The sequence below is a fragment of the Pezoporus wallicus genome, unplaced genomic scaffold (assembly GCF_028554395.1).
Source record: "Pezoporus wallicus isolate ANWC-B61680 ecotype Strahan unplaced genomic scaffold, APGP_CSIRO_Pwel_v1 contig_6488, whole genome shotgun sequence".
NCBI lineage: Eukaryota > Metazoa > Chordata > Aves > Psittaciformes > Psittacidae > Pezoporus > Pezoporus wallicus.
The window spans coordinates 23,693-40,636 of record NW_026641738.1 but is presented as its reverse complement, the minus strand read 5'-3'; the positions used below and the strand labels follow the sequence as shown (position 1 = coordinate 40,636).

At 39.5% G+C, this 16,944-nt stretch overlaps 1 protein-coding gene across 6 annotated transcripts in view; it reads right to left on the bottom strand.

Moving 5' to 3' along the window:
* Nucleotides 1–360: 360 nt before the first annotated feature.
* The window catches only part of ATP7B (ATPase copper transporting beta), a 28,418-nt gene continuing 11,834 nt past the window's right edge, over nucleotides 361–16,944 (bottom strand). For 2 of the 6 annotated variants that reach the window (XM_057425054.1, XM_057425055.1), the window contains exons 6-21: nucleotides 15,495–15,571; nucleotides 14,975–15,149; nucleotides 14,159–14,392; nucleotides 13,878–13,969; nucleotides 13,618–13,745; nucleotides 12,337–12,491; nucleotides 11,993–12,127; nucleotides 11,071–11,265; nucleotides 9,345–9,527; nucleotides 7,328–7,526; nucleotides 5,870–6,016; nucleotides 4,424–4,566; nucleotides 3,405–3,608; nucleotides 3,177–3,294; nucleotides 2,305–2,407; nucleotides 361–755 (exon numbers count right to left, since the gene is read on the bottom strand). In XM_057425054.1, coding sequence (XP_057281037.1) covers nucleotides 491–755; nucleotides 2,305–2,407; nucleotides 3,177–3,294; nucleotides 3,405–3,608; nucleotides 4,424–4,566; nucleotides 5,870–6,016; nucleotides 7,328–7,526; nucleotides 9,345–9,527; nucleotides 11,071–11,265; nucleotides 11,993–12,127; nucleotides 12,337–12,491; nucleotides 13,618–13,745; nucleotides 13,878–13,969; nucleotides 14,159–14,392; nucleotides 14,975–15,149; nucleotides 15,495–15,571 — 2,553 coding nt within the window. In that variant the 3' untranslated portion in view covers nucleotides 361–490. Of the gene's footprint in view, nucleotides 756–2,074; nucleotides 2,408–3,176; nucleotides 3,295–3,404; nucleotides 3,609–4,423; nucleotides 4,567–5,869; nucleotides 6,017–7,327; nucleotides 7,527–9,344; nucleotides 9,528–11,070; nucleotides 11,266–11,992; nucleotides 12,128–12,336; nucleotides 12,492–13,617; nucleotides 13,746–13,877; nucleotides 13,970–14,158; nucleotides 14,393–14,974; nucleotides 15,150–15,494; nucleotides 15,572–16,944 lie in introns of those variants that run through there. The other 4 variants (XM_057425050.1, XM_057425053.1, XM_057425051.1 and 1 more) reach the window with 3 other exon arrangements.

Here is a 16,944-nt window from a genome sequence, read left to right as displayed (position 1 = left end):
TCACAGTGACGTGACTAGTTAGGATTCAGTGAAAAAATACAGCTTCCTACCAGAGAGCCACTTATGCCATGTCTGTTTTCATTTGGACACAGAAATTATTATTTGGCAGCTCTGAAAACATTATTGCTTCAGATGCTCTTGAAATAATAAAGTTAGAAAGAATGAAAAGTATGAGATTTTGTGCCCAGCAAACACCAAAGTCTAGAAGAAAGAAACTCTTTTAGACCCTGAAAATTACAATTTTACATTATTTCACTAATTGCTGTGTGCAAAGGAGCCAGTTCATTATAGAGCCACAGATCCTTTCTGTGACGAGAAATAACTGGTGACTTGAAAAAAATCCACAATCCAACATTGAGCTGAGTAGCAATTATTTTATGAGCTGAAGGAATGACTTCATTTGAAGTCTTGAAGTTCTTGGTGAAATAAGTCAGTCCCTGCCGTCACTAGTGGGGAGGAATATTTCCTCCTGTACTAAGAATACAGTGCTTCAGATGTACTGTTCTTCATCTCTTCCATTTATGAGCAATGACCACTTGTCCCCTTCTTCCTCAACAAACCCATTATGTTTTGGCAGCTTGTCTGCCGTCAAGGAAGAGAGAGATACTTGGCTAATCTGATCCCGAGGAGCTGATCTGGATGAATCCCTCCTCCTATCATCCATTCCAATATGAACACTGATTTGGGAAGGAGTAAGTGGCTTCATGTGGCCTTGAGCTTGTGCTTCATAACTTTCTGTGTCTGGCTTCTTATAACTAAGAAGAGAAAGAGAAAACATATTTACTACCAAACGATGAATGTGTAGACGTGTCTTCACATCAGAACAAATCAGAAACTTCTGATAACCCAAATGTTACCTGCACCTCAGACACAATGTCAATGACTAAAAGTACTGGTCATACAGCATTAAGACATTTCAACAGTAGAAGAGAGGGACTCTCAAAGTGAGACTCTTTAAGAGTTTTTATGAGTTTGCTGAATTATGAAAGGGCTCATAGTAGACAATTGCAGAGGAATGGATTCAGTAACCCAAAAAATCACTTTCTGCTTCAATGTGTTCTAGGTCAAAAAAAAGCCCAGCAATGACAAGTATGCATGGTCTTCTTCATATACATGTATTATCTTGCTCTTTGGAATCTGAAGCTGTGTTCAGCTGATGTGAAGCTTCAAGAAAGATTATTGTCCCACAGAGTATACTGTAATACAGCTTCCGTAAGTCTGAAGCCAAATATGTTTTGGGGGGTTCTCAATATCTAAACACAGTGGAGTCTGATAGTTATTGTACAGCACAAAATCAAAAGATTAATCCTTTCAATGAAATTTCTCATCCTTTGTATAATCACACACAGAAAAATTTGAGGATTAAAATCCTGTAGTGGTAGGGCTGATTCTGCAAACAGACATGAGTATGTATGCAGTTTTTATTCTAGATTGCCATCTCATTGAGCATTTGCAGGATCAGAAATATGATGCAGCAACAGATTTTGTATATTAGTTTATACTATACTACACTACACTATACAGAGGATGCCAGCTACAGCACAAATATGTGGAGGCTTGGACTAATTTCAGACACTGTGAAAAATCTTTTTTTTTTTTTTTTTTAAGATGGCTACTCACAAAGCTGTTAAAAACAGGTTCACTGTAACTGCAAAATGGGTGCCAAAATGGGCACCCAAAAAACATAGCATAAAAAAATTACTAGAATTGCTAGGAGGTTTTTTTTTATAGTTGAGAAATTGTGTCCCTTCCAAAAATACAGAGCAAGATATTTTATCTGTAGCAAGCTGCAAAAGAATAAATACACTGCTTCTCTCTCAGGTGTGGTGTCCCTGTCCATGGCAGGGGGGCTGGAAATAGATGATCCTTTCCAACCCTATGATTCTTTCTCTCTGGCTAGATTAAATAGACAAAAAAATAAAATCAGGTACAAATCTAAAAAAAAAATCTAATGCTACATTATGGAGAACTATCTTTTAAATTATTTTTTTTCACTTGATACAGCAAAAACAGTGCTGATCATTATTGCACTTCCTGTTGAACTAGATCTCCAACACAGTTGTCCACATGGCATCCAGTGGCACTTTTAGCTGCTAGTTAAGGAATACCCAGTACTGTCTTAGTCCAGGTGTGTTCATAATAGTGACACCTGTCTCTTTTGGAGCCAAGGATTAGAAAGTACAGCCCCAAGCTAAAAGACTGTCACATACTTCTATTTGGACAAAGCCCAAAGTAATATTTCACTTGAGGCTCAGCAGCAGTGCTGCCTATGGTTCCCCAGCTGATGAATATAAGAGAACTTGCCATTTCAGCTGCAGGGAAGACAGCACGACAGACACAGAAGAAGCTGCCATTGCAGCTGATCCCATCCAAGGCTGAAGCACAAGGCCAATAGGCATGAACACACCTAGCAAAAAAGCATATATGGACATGAGTCAGAACCACCTGTCTCAATACAGACATTTCTGTCCATGCATATCATGGATCAGCAGTTCTACAACACGACTTGCTGAGACCTCCATAAACACAACTGGACTGATATACATATATTCACTTGTTTTAAAATATGTCCTTTTCACTTCAGAGGATGACCTTTGCACCAATTCAGCTACAAGATAGCGGCCACAAGGCAGGACTATTTGTCCCTTACAGCTATTCTGCACATAGGAAACAAAGCAAAAGCAATAGAAAGACAAGGTAAATGCCCAGGCAAAGCAGGAAGAAGTTAGTCATAAAGAAAAAGAACTCTTGAAGTAAGATTTAAGGAGGAATTTGGAGCATATCTAACAGAAGCAGAGAGAATGCAAGCAGTGGGAGAGAAAATGTGTGATTCAATAAAAGAGGAAACACTAGGAGTGGAATGATACCTCTGGTTAGAGCTGTGTTTGAATATACAGAAACTAATCCCCAAGTACTGCTGTGTGAAATAAAAGCATGCTTTTAATTTCATCATATAAGAATTTATTCCCAAGAGTTTAAAACTTGGGGAACAAAGGTTATTGGGTGTTTTTTTTTCCAAAACATGTTAAAAAAAAAAAAAATTTTTTTGTCCTCCTGACAAGGTTTAAATACTCTAGGATTCTCTTTGGTTCTTTGAGCAGGAAATCCCGTGAGAGGCACCACAGAACTCAACAGTGCTTCTGTCTTCAATAAACTGAGCTCTGGCAATCACATACCTGCTGCTATGGGTATTCCAAGCAGATTATAAATTAAGGCAAGAACCAGATTTATTCGTATTCTCCGAACTGTTCTCTTTGATAAGTGAATACTGGCAACTACATCCAGCAAGTCATTCTGCAAGACAGAAGAGCATTGAAAGTTTTCCACATGCAGTCTTCCAAATACAAAATCAAATATAAGAGTGTCAGTAATAAAAGAGTACAGGCCAAGACTGTAGTGCTCACTCGGATAAGAACAACATCGGCTGCTTCAATCGCAACATCAGTGCCTGTCCCAATTGCAATTCCAACATCGGCCCTGGCTAGTGCAGGAGAATCATTGACTCCATCACCAACCATTGCAACCTTCACCCTCCCATTTTGGAGCTCCTGGACCTTTGCAACCTTGTGAGAAGGAAGAACCTCAGCAAAGACTTTTTTGATCCCAACCTATGTATAAAGAAAGAAACAAAGAAAGAAAGTTGGTGATATGCTTCCATGCTGAAATGAATGTTCTGTTTGAAGGGAAAACAAAGATCAACCAAACTAATTCTGGTGGAGACAACACTTGCAAGCTACACGGAAAGCTTAAGAACAGCATGCCTTTGGCACAAAAAAAGGACTGATTACACCCCCCTCCATCTTTACTGCAGACATGCTGGCAAAACATGCTCTGCTATTAGTGTCATACCCCACAAGGCATGTAGAAGTAGAGCTTCTGGCTCTACAGCGCTGACAATAAAGGTTTAATGGTTAGAAAAGCCAGGTTTCAGCTATACATGTTGCTTAATCGACCAAAAAGTTTCAGTGAAATCATAGACTCACAGAATTATTTAGGTTGGAAAAGACCTTTAAGACCAACAAGTCCAACCCTTAAGCTGGCACTGCCAAATCCACCACCAAACCCTGTGCCCAAGTGCCCCATTTACGCGACTTTTAAATATCTCCATGGGTGGAGACTCTGCAACTTCCTGCACAGCCTCTTCCAATGCTTGATGACCCTTTCAGTGAAGAAATTGATCCTAATATCTAATCTAAACCTCCCCTGGCACAACTTGAGGCCATTTCCTCTTGTCTTATTATCTGTTTCTTGGGAGAAGAGACCAACACCCACCTTGCTGCAACCTCCTTTCAGGTAGATGTTTCCCCCTAAGCTGAGTTACTTCTCCAAATTCACCAAGGTGAACAGAGTTTTAGAAAGTCACCATGGTTTTGGGGGGCTTTTTTTTTTTTTTTTTTTTTTTGCAGCACAGAGAAGCAAATACCTGAGTAGCAATGGCTTTTGCAGTTTTTCTGTTGTCCCCCGTTATCAGCACCACATCTATGCCCATGTTTTTCAGTGTGTGCACAGCAAGTGCTGCCTCCTGCTTGACAGTGTCTGCTATTGCAATCATTCCACAGAGCATGCCTGCATAAAGAAATGTCCTCTGTCAGAGGGAGCTGTGGAGGGAAAGTGACAGCAAGAGAGCAGGACTTCCCCTCCATCTATCACACCATGGCATCTTGTGAAATAACACATTCTGGCCAATATTGACACTCATAAGCCTAAAAAAACATCTACAGTTTTCTAGGTTTTGGGCTTTTTCTTGCACATGCATGCATACTTTGCCATTTATCTCTTTCAGATCAAACAAACACCTTTGATACCTGTGCACAGGGAAGAAGAGGAGGAGGGTATCCTGTAAGCATGCCTGCCTAGTTTTCATGGTATAGACAAATACAATAGCGGGCCAGAGAAAGTTCTCGTTTCTGTGCCCAGGTCAGATGTTGAAGCCACTCCTCCAGGAGGAAGCATATAGAGTATCTGCTTTTATGTCCCCTAATCTTTCAGGGTTGAATCTCTATTATAATTAAGTACTTTCATACACAAGTGTTGTACCTGCCTTCCAATGCATTGATTCAATAGTGCATCCACATTTCCTTTATATGACTTACAAAATCTCCATTGTTTTATCACTGCATGTTACCTATCAAAAGTAAGTACTTAACTAAGTTTTGTACCCCATATCTCTATTTGCTGTCAATAGTAGCGATGGGAACACCAGCTGTATACCAGGGCCCTTATTTCCATGTTAAGAGGACTTTATTTTGCTGGCCTACTAAGGAAGCCCAGGCTGAGGACATGCAAACACTTCTCAAAATTGCTCTCTAGGAGCATCAGGAATATTTATTCAGTAGCTGAATCAGAGGCCCCATTTCCAGATCACGGATGCACTGGCAATCTATCGTCATTACTGTGGTGTCTCATAGTAAGGTATTGTCTGGGATCTCTTTCTGTTTAGCACAGAACCCCTCTGGCAGAACTCATTTAGTCTAATCTATTATACTTGAAGGATCTAACGAATCATCATGTTTAGTCATGAAATGTTTTGAAATCAGTGATGCAATAGGTTGTCCTGTGATCCTTGAGCAACGTAAAGTTAGGATGGGACATGGCACTGCTTTTCTGAGCAACAGTCCTAGGCAACAGGAGATCCATAAAATAAAATTAAAAAAATTTTAAACTACCCAAAAAAATCTTATAAACACTGTTCTGAGTTGAAAACTTCTTTTAAGAACACCTTAATACTTGGCAGTTCACAAGCAGTTCTGCACTAAAAGATTAGTAATTTCTTGACGCTAAGCACCAATGAATTGCTCCAGTTTGTTTTTATCCATTCCATGGTAGGATTAACTGATGTTAGTAAGTCACACCAAAGAAGAGCAGTTACCATCTATAGCCACTAGTATTGCAGTCTGTCCTTTTGTTTCATGATCTGTCATTGCATCATTTATGTCATTTGCAATATGCAAGCCATTGCGTCGCATCCACTCACGATTTCCAATCAACACCGAGTACGTGTGAGAAGCTGATGGACCTTTGTGCACAGACAGAAAACAAAATGAGCAACTCAAAACAGTGAACGCGAGCCAGAGATGTTTGAGGATGACAATGTCAGGGTGCATTATCTAAGAAAACCTCTTCTTCAGGGGTTCTTTTGTGTGCCAGATTGGCATGGTCACACCCTGGACACAAACAGAATTAGTCTTGTTCAAGTGCTGCTGTCATGGCCAAACAGAAATGCACAGGCACTACCTAAGTGAGCCTCATAAAACTCTTCTCCCTCAGGCTTCAGTCTGTGCCTGTTTATACACAGAACTGCATCGTGAACTTAATGGAAGTATTTGCGTTTGCCTTGGCATTGTTTTTCTGAGTAAGTGCAGTATTCATGGTTTGTAAATGCAATGCTGCTTTGTTCTCACAGCTAATGGCTTCTTTCTAATATAAAGGCTATTTCTGGTAAGAAAAAAAGTAGTTTTGTTCTAACAAAGAATGAAACCATACATAGGGCACCTCATTATGAATTCAATCCAACTTCACAAGAGCTGTATGAAGCAGGTGAGAAAATAGTACATTAACACCATTCACAAATGGCAGAGTTCTAATGATTAAAGTTCTTCTTTCATTTACTTCTTCTAATAGCTTTCTCAAAAAGGTCAGGAGAGCCACAGCTTTCTGAAGAGAACTGATGAGCTTCTTAAGGAAGGCTTTAAATACTTTTTCTTTCCCTTCTACACTACAAAAGTGGCTTCCACAGAGCTTGAAACAAAACCAAATGTATTGGCCTAATCAAAGCCATGAGGTACCGAAACTCAGTTTGCAGATAAATCATGCTTCATTGTGCATCTGCTGAAAAGATTATTATTTTTTTAAGTGCCTTGAGAGATATATGAACAGAAAACAAAAGGTCCAAGTTAATATGGAACTAAAGGGTAGGATATAAAAAGTTGCAGCGAGATATATGCTAAATATATGCTAAATGTAACTGCTATAAATGGGGAGATAATGCTAATTGGCCAACTTTGCTCCCTGCTGGACAATTCTTCTATCCGAAAGGAACACTGCTGAGTATGCCTTAGGGCCTGTGTATTGTGTGGACTTTTTGAGTACCTACCATTGTAGCATCTAAATTCTTATTTAGGTTTCTGAATTGCAGAGAGATTCAGAGTAGGGGAAAGAGAGCTTTGATTTTCGTTAAGGCCCATTTTTGTGCCACATGTTGTCTCCTTCTGCCATAAATCCACCTGTCTGTTGTTCCTAGCCCTATGGGATTGTTTTACAGTGGTCAGCACTGCTGATTGACTAGCTCTCCCATTGTGACTGGCAGTCACTTTGGTGGCAGACATACCATGTGATTCTGAGAGCATGACCAGCATGTTGTCTCCCAGAGGAGCACTGCTGTCCCCACTCCTGTTAGTGTCCAGCTTATCGAGACCCTCCTCGGCCATATCCAGGACAGCCTCAACACCTCCGACCTTGCAGCTGATGCCACAGCCTGGGACTGCCTGGAAGTCGGTGCAGTATCCCAAGCTCTGAGTACCAAGCTCCTGCAGATGTAACCAGAGTTCATCATCAGTCTGTGCTACCCACATGGGGTACAAATATTAGATAACCCCTGCTGAAAAGAGGCCTCATTTGTCCTCTTGACAATGACTGACTGACTGAAAAGCAGTATGGAGTATCCAGTAGCACAGAAGTTAAAATAAGGATGTTCTGGACATGCTGTGGTTTAGATTTCTAGAAAGAGGCAGCCATGCAGGTCACATCCAGGTCTCAGCCCTAGCACCAGCAAACTATAAAGGGCAGCTTTTCCTCATAGCTGAAAGATGAAGCAGTTACATTGGGGGTACATGGCCTCAGACAAGACTAGGAACTAAAGACAACCACTGTAACCATACAGCCACACAGCTTCTGAAGAGGTGTAACTTCTAATTAACCTAACAGACAACTGGCTGTGGGGGATCAGGCCTTTTATATAAAGGTGATCTGTCTGGATTGTAAAGGAACTGGGTTTTTCTGTTGAGTTAGAGAGAGAAGCCAGTGAGAACTTTCAAGATGAGAAAAGGGATTACCAGGATCCTATGAATTAGCAGAAGAATGGAGAAAATCATAGAATCACAGAATGGTTTGGGTTGGAAGGAACTTTAAAGACCATCCAGTTCCAATGCCCCTGCCACGGGCAGCGGCACTTTCCACTAGACCAGGTTATTCAAAGCCCCATCCAGCCTGGCCTTGAACGCTTCCATGTATGGGGCAGCCACAATTTCCTTGGGCAACCTGTGCCATCACCTCACCACCCTCACAGTGAAGAATTTTCTCCTAATGTCTAATCTAAATCTTCCCTCTTTCAGCTTACAGCCATTATAAAGCTTAAAGCCAAAATATTTATTTATAAACAAGTTATTCTGGGTTGTCTCTGGAAGCTATAAATACAACACTGGAAGCTGGAATATCAATGGTCTTCTTACAACACAGGGATGATAAGGCAGGCACTAAGAATATTAGCAAACAGTAATGCTGAGCAGCTTTGCAATTCATATAAGCCATGACCCAGTAATAGCTGGTGCATGGAATGACTACAGAAATGTCAGGGTACTAAGACAAATTTGAAAACAGAAAATATAAAATACCAGAAAGGCAACTGAAACATTACCCATATTCTCTTCTTCCTATTGTTAACTTCTAAATTTTATCACTGAAAGATGTATCACTAATAAGTTTGGTATGTTCTTGCCAATAAATTTTTCCATAAATCAATTAATGACTTGTCTTTGCAAACCGAAATTGTCTATTTAAACCACGCTTCCTATTTTGGTTACTATTTGTGCTTTCATTCTTCCTGAAACATTTGAGGTACACATGCAATATATAAATGACCTTTGAGGATTTGCAAAATTTGGGAAGACTAGAGTAATCTATTAATTCATTTGTGAAACTCACAAGTATCAGTTGCATAGTGAGGATTTAAAGCTTTTTGCCTAATCTATCCAGATAAGCAAGCAACTAATAAAAGCAATTAGTCGGATAACACATGAAATGTCACCACACACATTTGCTTCATGATGCTGTTTAAAGCATAAGTATTCCTCCTGCACATACATATTCCACAGTCCCTATTTCCCTACTAGTTCAGGAAAAATTTTGTAATATCTTGTTTGAGAACTCCACAGCATTATCAGAAAAGCAAAGCTTAGAATATGCTTTCTGGTATTGTCCAGACTAAGATGCACACTCATAAAATCTCCCAGCTTTCCAGTCTGTTACTATTCAGGCAGGCCTGTCCGTCTGGGACTTGCTCATTTTGTACAACATTGCTGCATTTGCACAGATCCCTTCAGGCCTTAGTGAATTGGAAGGATAAGTACCTCTTTGCAATATTTAGTAACTGCCACTCCTAGAGGATGCTCACTGCTGGCTTCTGCAGTGCCTACCACTGCCAGCACCTTCTTCAGAGAGAGCACAGCTGTGTCTCCCAGCAAAAGCACCCTCATGACTTTAGGAACTCCACAGGTGATGGTCCCAGTTTTATCAAACATTATAGTCTTGATCTGCAAAAAATAAACCAGAGTTACCACCTAAGTCCTGCAAGCATGGAGATGCTCATATGCTTTAGGCACATAAGCACAGGCAAAACCTTAATAATCATTGGATTATACCCACACCAAGACAGAATAAACCTGCAAAAGTAGGGATTCGTGTATGTACCTGGAACTATATGTACAGTAAGTCTCCTTATGCTTTCTTATTCAATCCCCAAACAGTGATTTCACCAAAGCTACAACATCATCCTGTACCTATACCAGGATCTCAGAAAACACTTATTACAGGACTTGTACTGTCCTCTGTGTGAGCGTGTATGTATCTACATGCAGGATTCACATAATCCGCCTTAATCACTTTTACCACAAGGTAGATGATCAAAGGAGGGCTTTTACAAGTACTGTTCTAAACAGTTAACAATAGCACTGGGAAGAGAGGACTCATTAATTTATTTGGTAATAGAGCAGGTGGGAAGAGTGCAAGAAGCTGCAACAAGTTCTGGAAACAACAACCTAACCAAAATCAACCTTGTACTATTCACCAAATTCAGCAATCCCTTGTTAGCCAGCCCAAGGGGTCTTGAGAATCGGGAATGAACCAAATAACACAGCCCCAAATACAATGAAACCCAAAGCTGAAGTCAATTCTAACCCTGAAGATAACACAGCACAGAGAAACGCAAGAACCAGAAAACTCAACAAAGTAGTCACTAATTCTATTCCCAATTATTCCAACCCACCAACTTTGCAGAATCCAACAGTTCACCTGGTTTTCCAAGCCCTGATCCTAGTCTTGCTTAGATGCAAAAGGTAAAAGGTCATGACACTAATCAGCAGTCAGTTTTTGTTTGATTTTTTTTTTTTCCAGAGACTTGGGAAAACCTCTGGTCTGTGCTTTATAATGTCCAGCAAGAATAAGAATTACCATACCGTTTAACTTATTCGTACCACCCTTTTCAGTTCAAGTGTTTGCTGTGTGTCTAATCCAGCCTACCATAACATGGTTTAAACACATTCTTTTGACTGGCTGTGGACACGTCAAACCTGTTCCTCCTTCAATCTCCCCGTCTTTTCATCAGTTTCCTTCCCTTGAAGGGCTTTTTCTAACTCCTTTCTATCTTTTTTCTCTGTTCTAAACCAACTTCAAATCATTCAGTTTTTCTCTTACATCCTACGTTTTAAACTGCTGATCATGAACAATATACATTTCATGACAGCCCTCTGAGGAAAGAAGGAAAACACTGGATTAATACTGGGCTCTTCTGCAGAAGAGGTAAAGAGAGTGCAAAATGCAGAAACTTCTGTGATCATGCAGAAGATTAGCAGCCTCACTTTTATGAGATTACAGAAACGGCTGACTCTCAACATTTTGCTATGGCTGCTTTGAAGAAAGAAGCCCAGATCTGTCTTCTTTCCCTTCATGACCAGCAACCAATAGAAAACAAATAATCAATATTCTTCAGTCTTTCTCTAGACCAGCAGGATTTTCTAGGAAATCCTTGCTGTGTAGCAAAGGTGGGTGAGCTGCAAAAGTATAGAATGAACTATTAACCTTGTGTGCCATTTCCAGGGGTTTTCCACCTTTGATGAGGATACCATTCTGTGCAGCAACACCTGTGCCCACCATCACAGCTGTGGGGGTAGCCAAGCCTAAAGAACATGGGCATGCAATGCTCAGCACAGTGATTGAGGTTTGAAACGCAAACCTCAGTATTAGTTCAGCTTTTGAAACGTCTTTGTTCTGATTCTGCAAGAAGAGAGAAGGGGCAGGGGGAAAGAAAGAGATGTATGATCGCTGATAGAAGACAACATAGTTGTACAATGAATCCTAGTCATTTCAAAAAACACATCTGCATGGAAACCTCCAGTACAGGAAAGCAATATATTATTGTTACTGCAACAGTACAAAAAGGTCAATGTTATGAATTGTTTATGGCAATATTTTCTATATGGTTTGCTGCTCAAGTACACTTATGTTTGACTCTGCTCTTGAGCTTCTGGGTGAAAATATAACTTTCCCTTATAGCTTAGTAAAGGACAACCCTATTTCTGGGTACACAGATTCCCACAGTTTCTGAGCATAGCAAACACACATCCTAAAGATAACAGAAGCTCATCTTTCTAAAGCTAAACCCACTGTCTGCCATCAGGAATAAGGATGTCCAAAAAAATTTAGGCACGATAAAAATGGCTCAGCTCCCTGCAACGCAGCTATAGATAATGTTTAGTCCACAAAGACTGCCAGTAATTTTAGTTTGTAGATACCACATGCAGAACTAAGGGGTAAATGAAAAGATATATTTATACCTGCAGACAGATTTTTATTAGTGTAATTATTTGCTCTGTGTAGAAAACACCATATTGTATAAAAGTATTTACCAAACTGCAACATCAAACCCTACACACAGAAGGTATGTTAATTACACTGGAAGATATCCTAACACCCGAAATCATCTCTTACTGAAATTACTTACAGGAAAATATTTTTGAATAACTTCAAAATTTATAAACCCAATTGTGACCCATACTATCAATGTCACTGTTGAAATGATGATGATAAAAGGTACAAAATATCCACTAAACTTGTCTGCCAGTTGCTGGATGGGTGCCTATAAGAAAGAAAAAAACAGATATTTGCATGTTTATGGTCAAAACACATAAATGTGCAAAGTTCATGAAGATGTCTGATTGATAGTCTATCTCATTCTTTTTTGAAGTCTGGAGAAACACAGTTTGCTGAACAAGTAAATATAGCAAAATATAGAATCTTTTTCTTATTTTATCAAAACCTATGAATAAAGTTTTCTTTTATTTTCACCTTTGACATTTGAGCTTCTTCCACTAATTTCACAATCTGTGCCAGAGTGGTATCATTACCAACATGAGTTGCATTAACAAGAACTGAGCCATGTGCATTTATAGAACCAGCAATCACTGTGCTCCCAGGCTTTTTAGTGACTGGCATAGCTTCCCCTAGAAAGAAAAGGTAAAATAAATAAACAAATACTCCTAATAACAGTGAATATAGTCCATTAGGCCACAGCTCATTGTATGCTAGCAAAATCCGTATGAGAAGCAATAATGATTAGAAATCATATATTATCTGTCTCTATCTAGTCAAGACATGTTAAGCGGTGTAATATTTTCATAAACATTTTTCTAGGTTTATTTCCAAAGAAAATGTTGTTTCTTTGGCCCTTTGGTCCAGTTCATCACCCTTCAAAGAGGCCAGGAGCAAATTGGTTGTAAAAGGAACTTCTAGGAATTTCTCCAGGTAATGCTTTGCATAGCCATGGGTAATGGAAATAAAGATATAAATCTGTCTTTATTTCTACCACCCTCAGTTTTCAAAGACTAGAAAAGTTGCCTTTGTGGCAAAGCTCCTCTTCTCACACTGCCTCTCAAAAAAAAGAAGCTCTATACAATCTTTATTTTCTTTATTTTTAGGGTTAGTGATAATGACTGGTTCTCTTAAACTAAGGGTGTTTTTGCTCCCCAGGCAAAGTAAATACAAAGTAACTAAAACAAGTAAGCTAATACCACTGTAAAGTTTTCATATCCTTTACTTATTTATAAGAATTGAACAATGCAGTTAATCCTTATTACATTTATAAAATGAAATGAAAATTTCAGAGGCTGTGAAAAAAGTCCCAGGACCTTTAATGAGCATCATGTTGTGAGGCTTTCTTTCCATCTCTGCACTGGGAGAAGTCCTGTTCAGTGCCCATGCATACAGACCCCAACATCTCAGCAATATTTCCCCATCACCCTTTAGAAGTTATTTGTGAGAAGGTACCATCTCTACAAACACATTCCAGTGGAAATTCCTACAAGATCTTTGGAATAATGACAATAGTATTTAGACTCTACCCATCTAATCACTAAGTTATTAAAAGTAACAAAACTGAGCAGAAATTCCTCAGTTTTTTAGGCTGTGTGCAGACACAGATTTGGCTTCAAGCTCACAAATGCTGGGCACAGCATCCATTAAGGTGGGAGGTTATGCACACAGCAGCTTTTGGGTTGTGTCTGCTCTATTTTCTTGTAAGAAATAATTCTAGAGGATTCCACTTCTTTGTGTAAGTGTAATGGAAGTTACCAGTAATGAGAGACTCATCTGCCATAGAAGTGCCTTCAATGACCTTTCCATCCACTGGGAACTTTCCACCAGGAACAACCTTTACGATATCACCCCTTTGAACCAGCTCAACAGCTACCTGCTCCTCCCTACAAAAGACACAAGTAGAACAGGCAGATTATTAACCCATCAAAAGAATAATGATGCTTTCACACTGACTACATCAAGCCTAGTCTTTGCACCGAGGCAAGCTGAAGCGGTTTTGGTTCACAAATAGGTACCTGATGATAGAGTGGTCAGGTCCAAGAGTCACCACAGTGGCTTCTGTGGCTTGAAGAGATATAAGTTTAGCAAGAGCTTCTGAGGTCCTACTCTAAGAAAGAGAGATGAATGTTTAAGATATATTGAGATATATAAATGCTGATGCCTAATTAACACAATGAACTCTAAATGACCTTGTATAATACAAGCTACAGCAGAGACATCTGACTCAAAATTCCCCTCAATAGCTTTGTTCTATTCTCATCACAAATACACAATAATTAATGTGAAGCTGAGTTACCTTTGCTATGTGTTCCAGCCATCTCCCAAGAGCAATGAATACGAACAGCATCGGAGGAGTGTCAAAGAAAGTGATGGGGCTTTTCTCTGCCTTTTCAACTATTGCTACCATGAGGATAACACAGGAATACACATAGGCAATCGTTGTGGCTAGTACGATGAGCACATCCATATTGGCCATCTTGTGCTTCAGTGACTTGTAAGCTTGTACGTAAAAATACCACCCACCAAGAAACTGTTGGTGTAAGCATGGACAGATTCATATTTAGATCACAGCAGTGAAAACAGAGTACATAATACTGCCTACAGCAGAATTATAAACACATAGTAGGTAAGGGAAAGCATTGCTGTCTCATGCAAATTTTGTATTGACATGACTTCAGTGAAGTAATCTACTAGCAGACTGACTCCATTGTCACCTTTTCACTTGCCTTTCCTTGTTCTCAAAACAGCTCTGCCAGTTAAATGTCATCCTTTCCCTCAGCAATGCAAGGTAAACAAGGCACTGAAGTTGAAGGTATTTTCCTACAGATACCCAATTAGTTTGCAGCTGATCAGGTATTTCTTCATTTTAATACTACCTTCACCACTTGGATAATTATCTGATGCAACTTTGTCAGAAGTAAATACTGCAAGCTATTACAGAATGGATAACTTGCAGAAAAGTGCCACTTTGTTCTGCATAGGTGGTACAGATAAGACAGCAGGCCTAATCCACTAAACCCTTCCAGTCTCCTGTTTTTATCACATCAGATTATATAAATGAGAGATTAAAGAGATTAATAGAAAGTAAACCCCACGAAGTCTGTGGACATACCTGAACAAAAGTGCACAGGACAAAGAAGAGAAGATTTAAAACAGATAATCCAGGAATGATGTTCTGTTCCAGCACCATAGACCCATGGTGCTCACCATTGGGTATTAGCATATAAATCATTAGGATTAAGACAGGGATACCAAACAGCAGGCTGCACAAGAAAGATTTCCTCCACCTGAAAAGTAGAAGCTGTAAATGCCTGGTTATCATACACCCCACAATACCAAGGCCTGTGCCAACACTGTGCTCGCTGAGCCAGACAAGGAGTATTAGTAATGTACTAACAGCTTCAGGATATATGGGAAAGAACCAACATTTGGGACAGTTTCAAGTGTCTCTTATATGTTTAACTGTATAGACTTCTATCAGTTAAAACCCAAAACTAATGAAAGTAATAAAAGTACTTGAACCAAGTAACGAATAGTAAAATTAAATAAGCTAAATTAACTGGGAAGGGAGGGGGAGTTACAGAAGATGATCTATACACATTCATTAGTGAGAGAGAAAGAGAAATACTTACTGCTGGATTTCCCTTTTATGATCTAGGTTATGTGCATTTGGAACTCTTCTAGCCACAGAAGCATGAAAGCCGATTTCCTTTTTATTGAAAGGGAGGGAAGATGAGTTAGTTTTGATTAAACTATGCATATTACTTATCACACACTTAAATGATACTACTTTTAGAAGAAATGCCAGAAAGGGACACTATTTCGTATTTAATAAATGCCAACTTCTTATTTTTAGATCCTGCCAACATGAGAGGATATTTCAGACAGTACTCAAAATGTAGACTGCAAAGGCTTTCCGCTACCTATACATAAACACAGTGTATAGAGGCAGTGAATGTCACAGTTTCCTTAGGCATAGGAACCTCCTACTGACAGCTGGAGTTTCACTGCCCTCCTCATCCAGGGATATTTATGACCTTTCATCTCCACCGGAAAACTATGAGAGATTGGAAAAACCACAAAGGAAGGTAAAAATGTATAAGCCACTGGGCTAGTCAATCTTGTGAGCATCTCCTTATCACTATCACAAAGTAGGCCAACCTGAAGTTGAACATCAAAGTGGCTAGAATTTGTTTAAACCTGTAAAACAACAAACTACAAGGCAAAGCATCCCCAAAACAAATAAAAGCAAATAGCCAGTTTTGACAGATGGTTCAATGTGTTACGGCAGTAGAATCATGCTCCCTCTCCCTAACCCCCACAAAAACTCCAAAGCATACTTGCAAGAACGATACATTTGAACTTTGTACCTGCACCATGAGATGCTTCTGCGACAAAATACACTTTACAGAACTACTTTGCCTAAACAGTCTAATAGTTAATATGTTAACCACTGCTGCCCCACCAATTCTGTGTCTTAGGAGCTTTTTCCTGCATAAATACTGTAGAACACAAATGGCAGTTTCTGCTGTCCTCCTGACTACTTAATCGCATGTTCCTCACACACATGCACTCTTCTGGTGGGGCAGAGAAAGAAAAAATTTTGTCCACAACTTGGCCATGGTAATAACAGATTTTGTGATGTGTGGTTACTGTTAAGCCAGGATTCTTTTCGTTTAGTGGCTGTATCACAAGTTCTTTCAGTTTAAAAAGTTCTCCTCTGAACTGCTGTGGGAATAAATGCCAGTGAAAACAGAGATGTGTAATACTTGTGGTATGAGCTGTTGTAAAACTCTTTTTACAGCCTCTTTCACTGGCAAGAGAAAGTAGTATTTTTTTCTGAAGTATCAACACTTCACTGAAATGACAGGGAATCAGACACACGTGATTTTACACACAGAATTGCAAAGAATGAATATATGACACTTTTACCAGATATAGATAAGAAAGGTTTGGTTTTGCAGTTTCAAGGGTATGTTTTCAGAGTAACAACCTGGGTGACTATGCACTAGGGTGGAGCACAGCTGCTTCACCACGACAGCATAAACCATATGGCAATAACAGTCATCTGCAAAAGTCAGT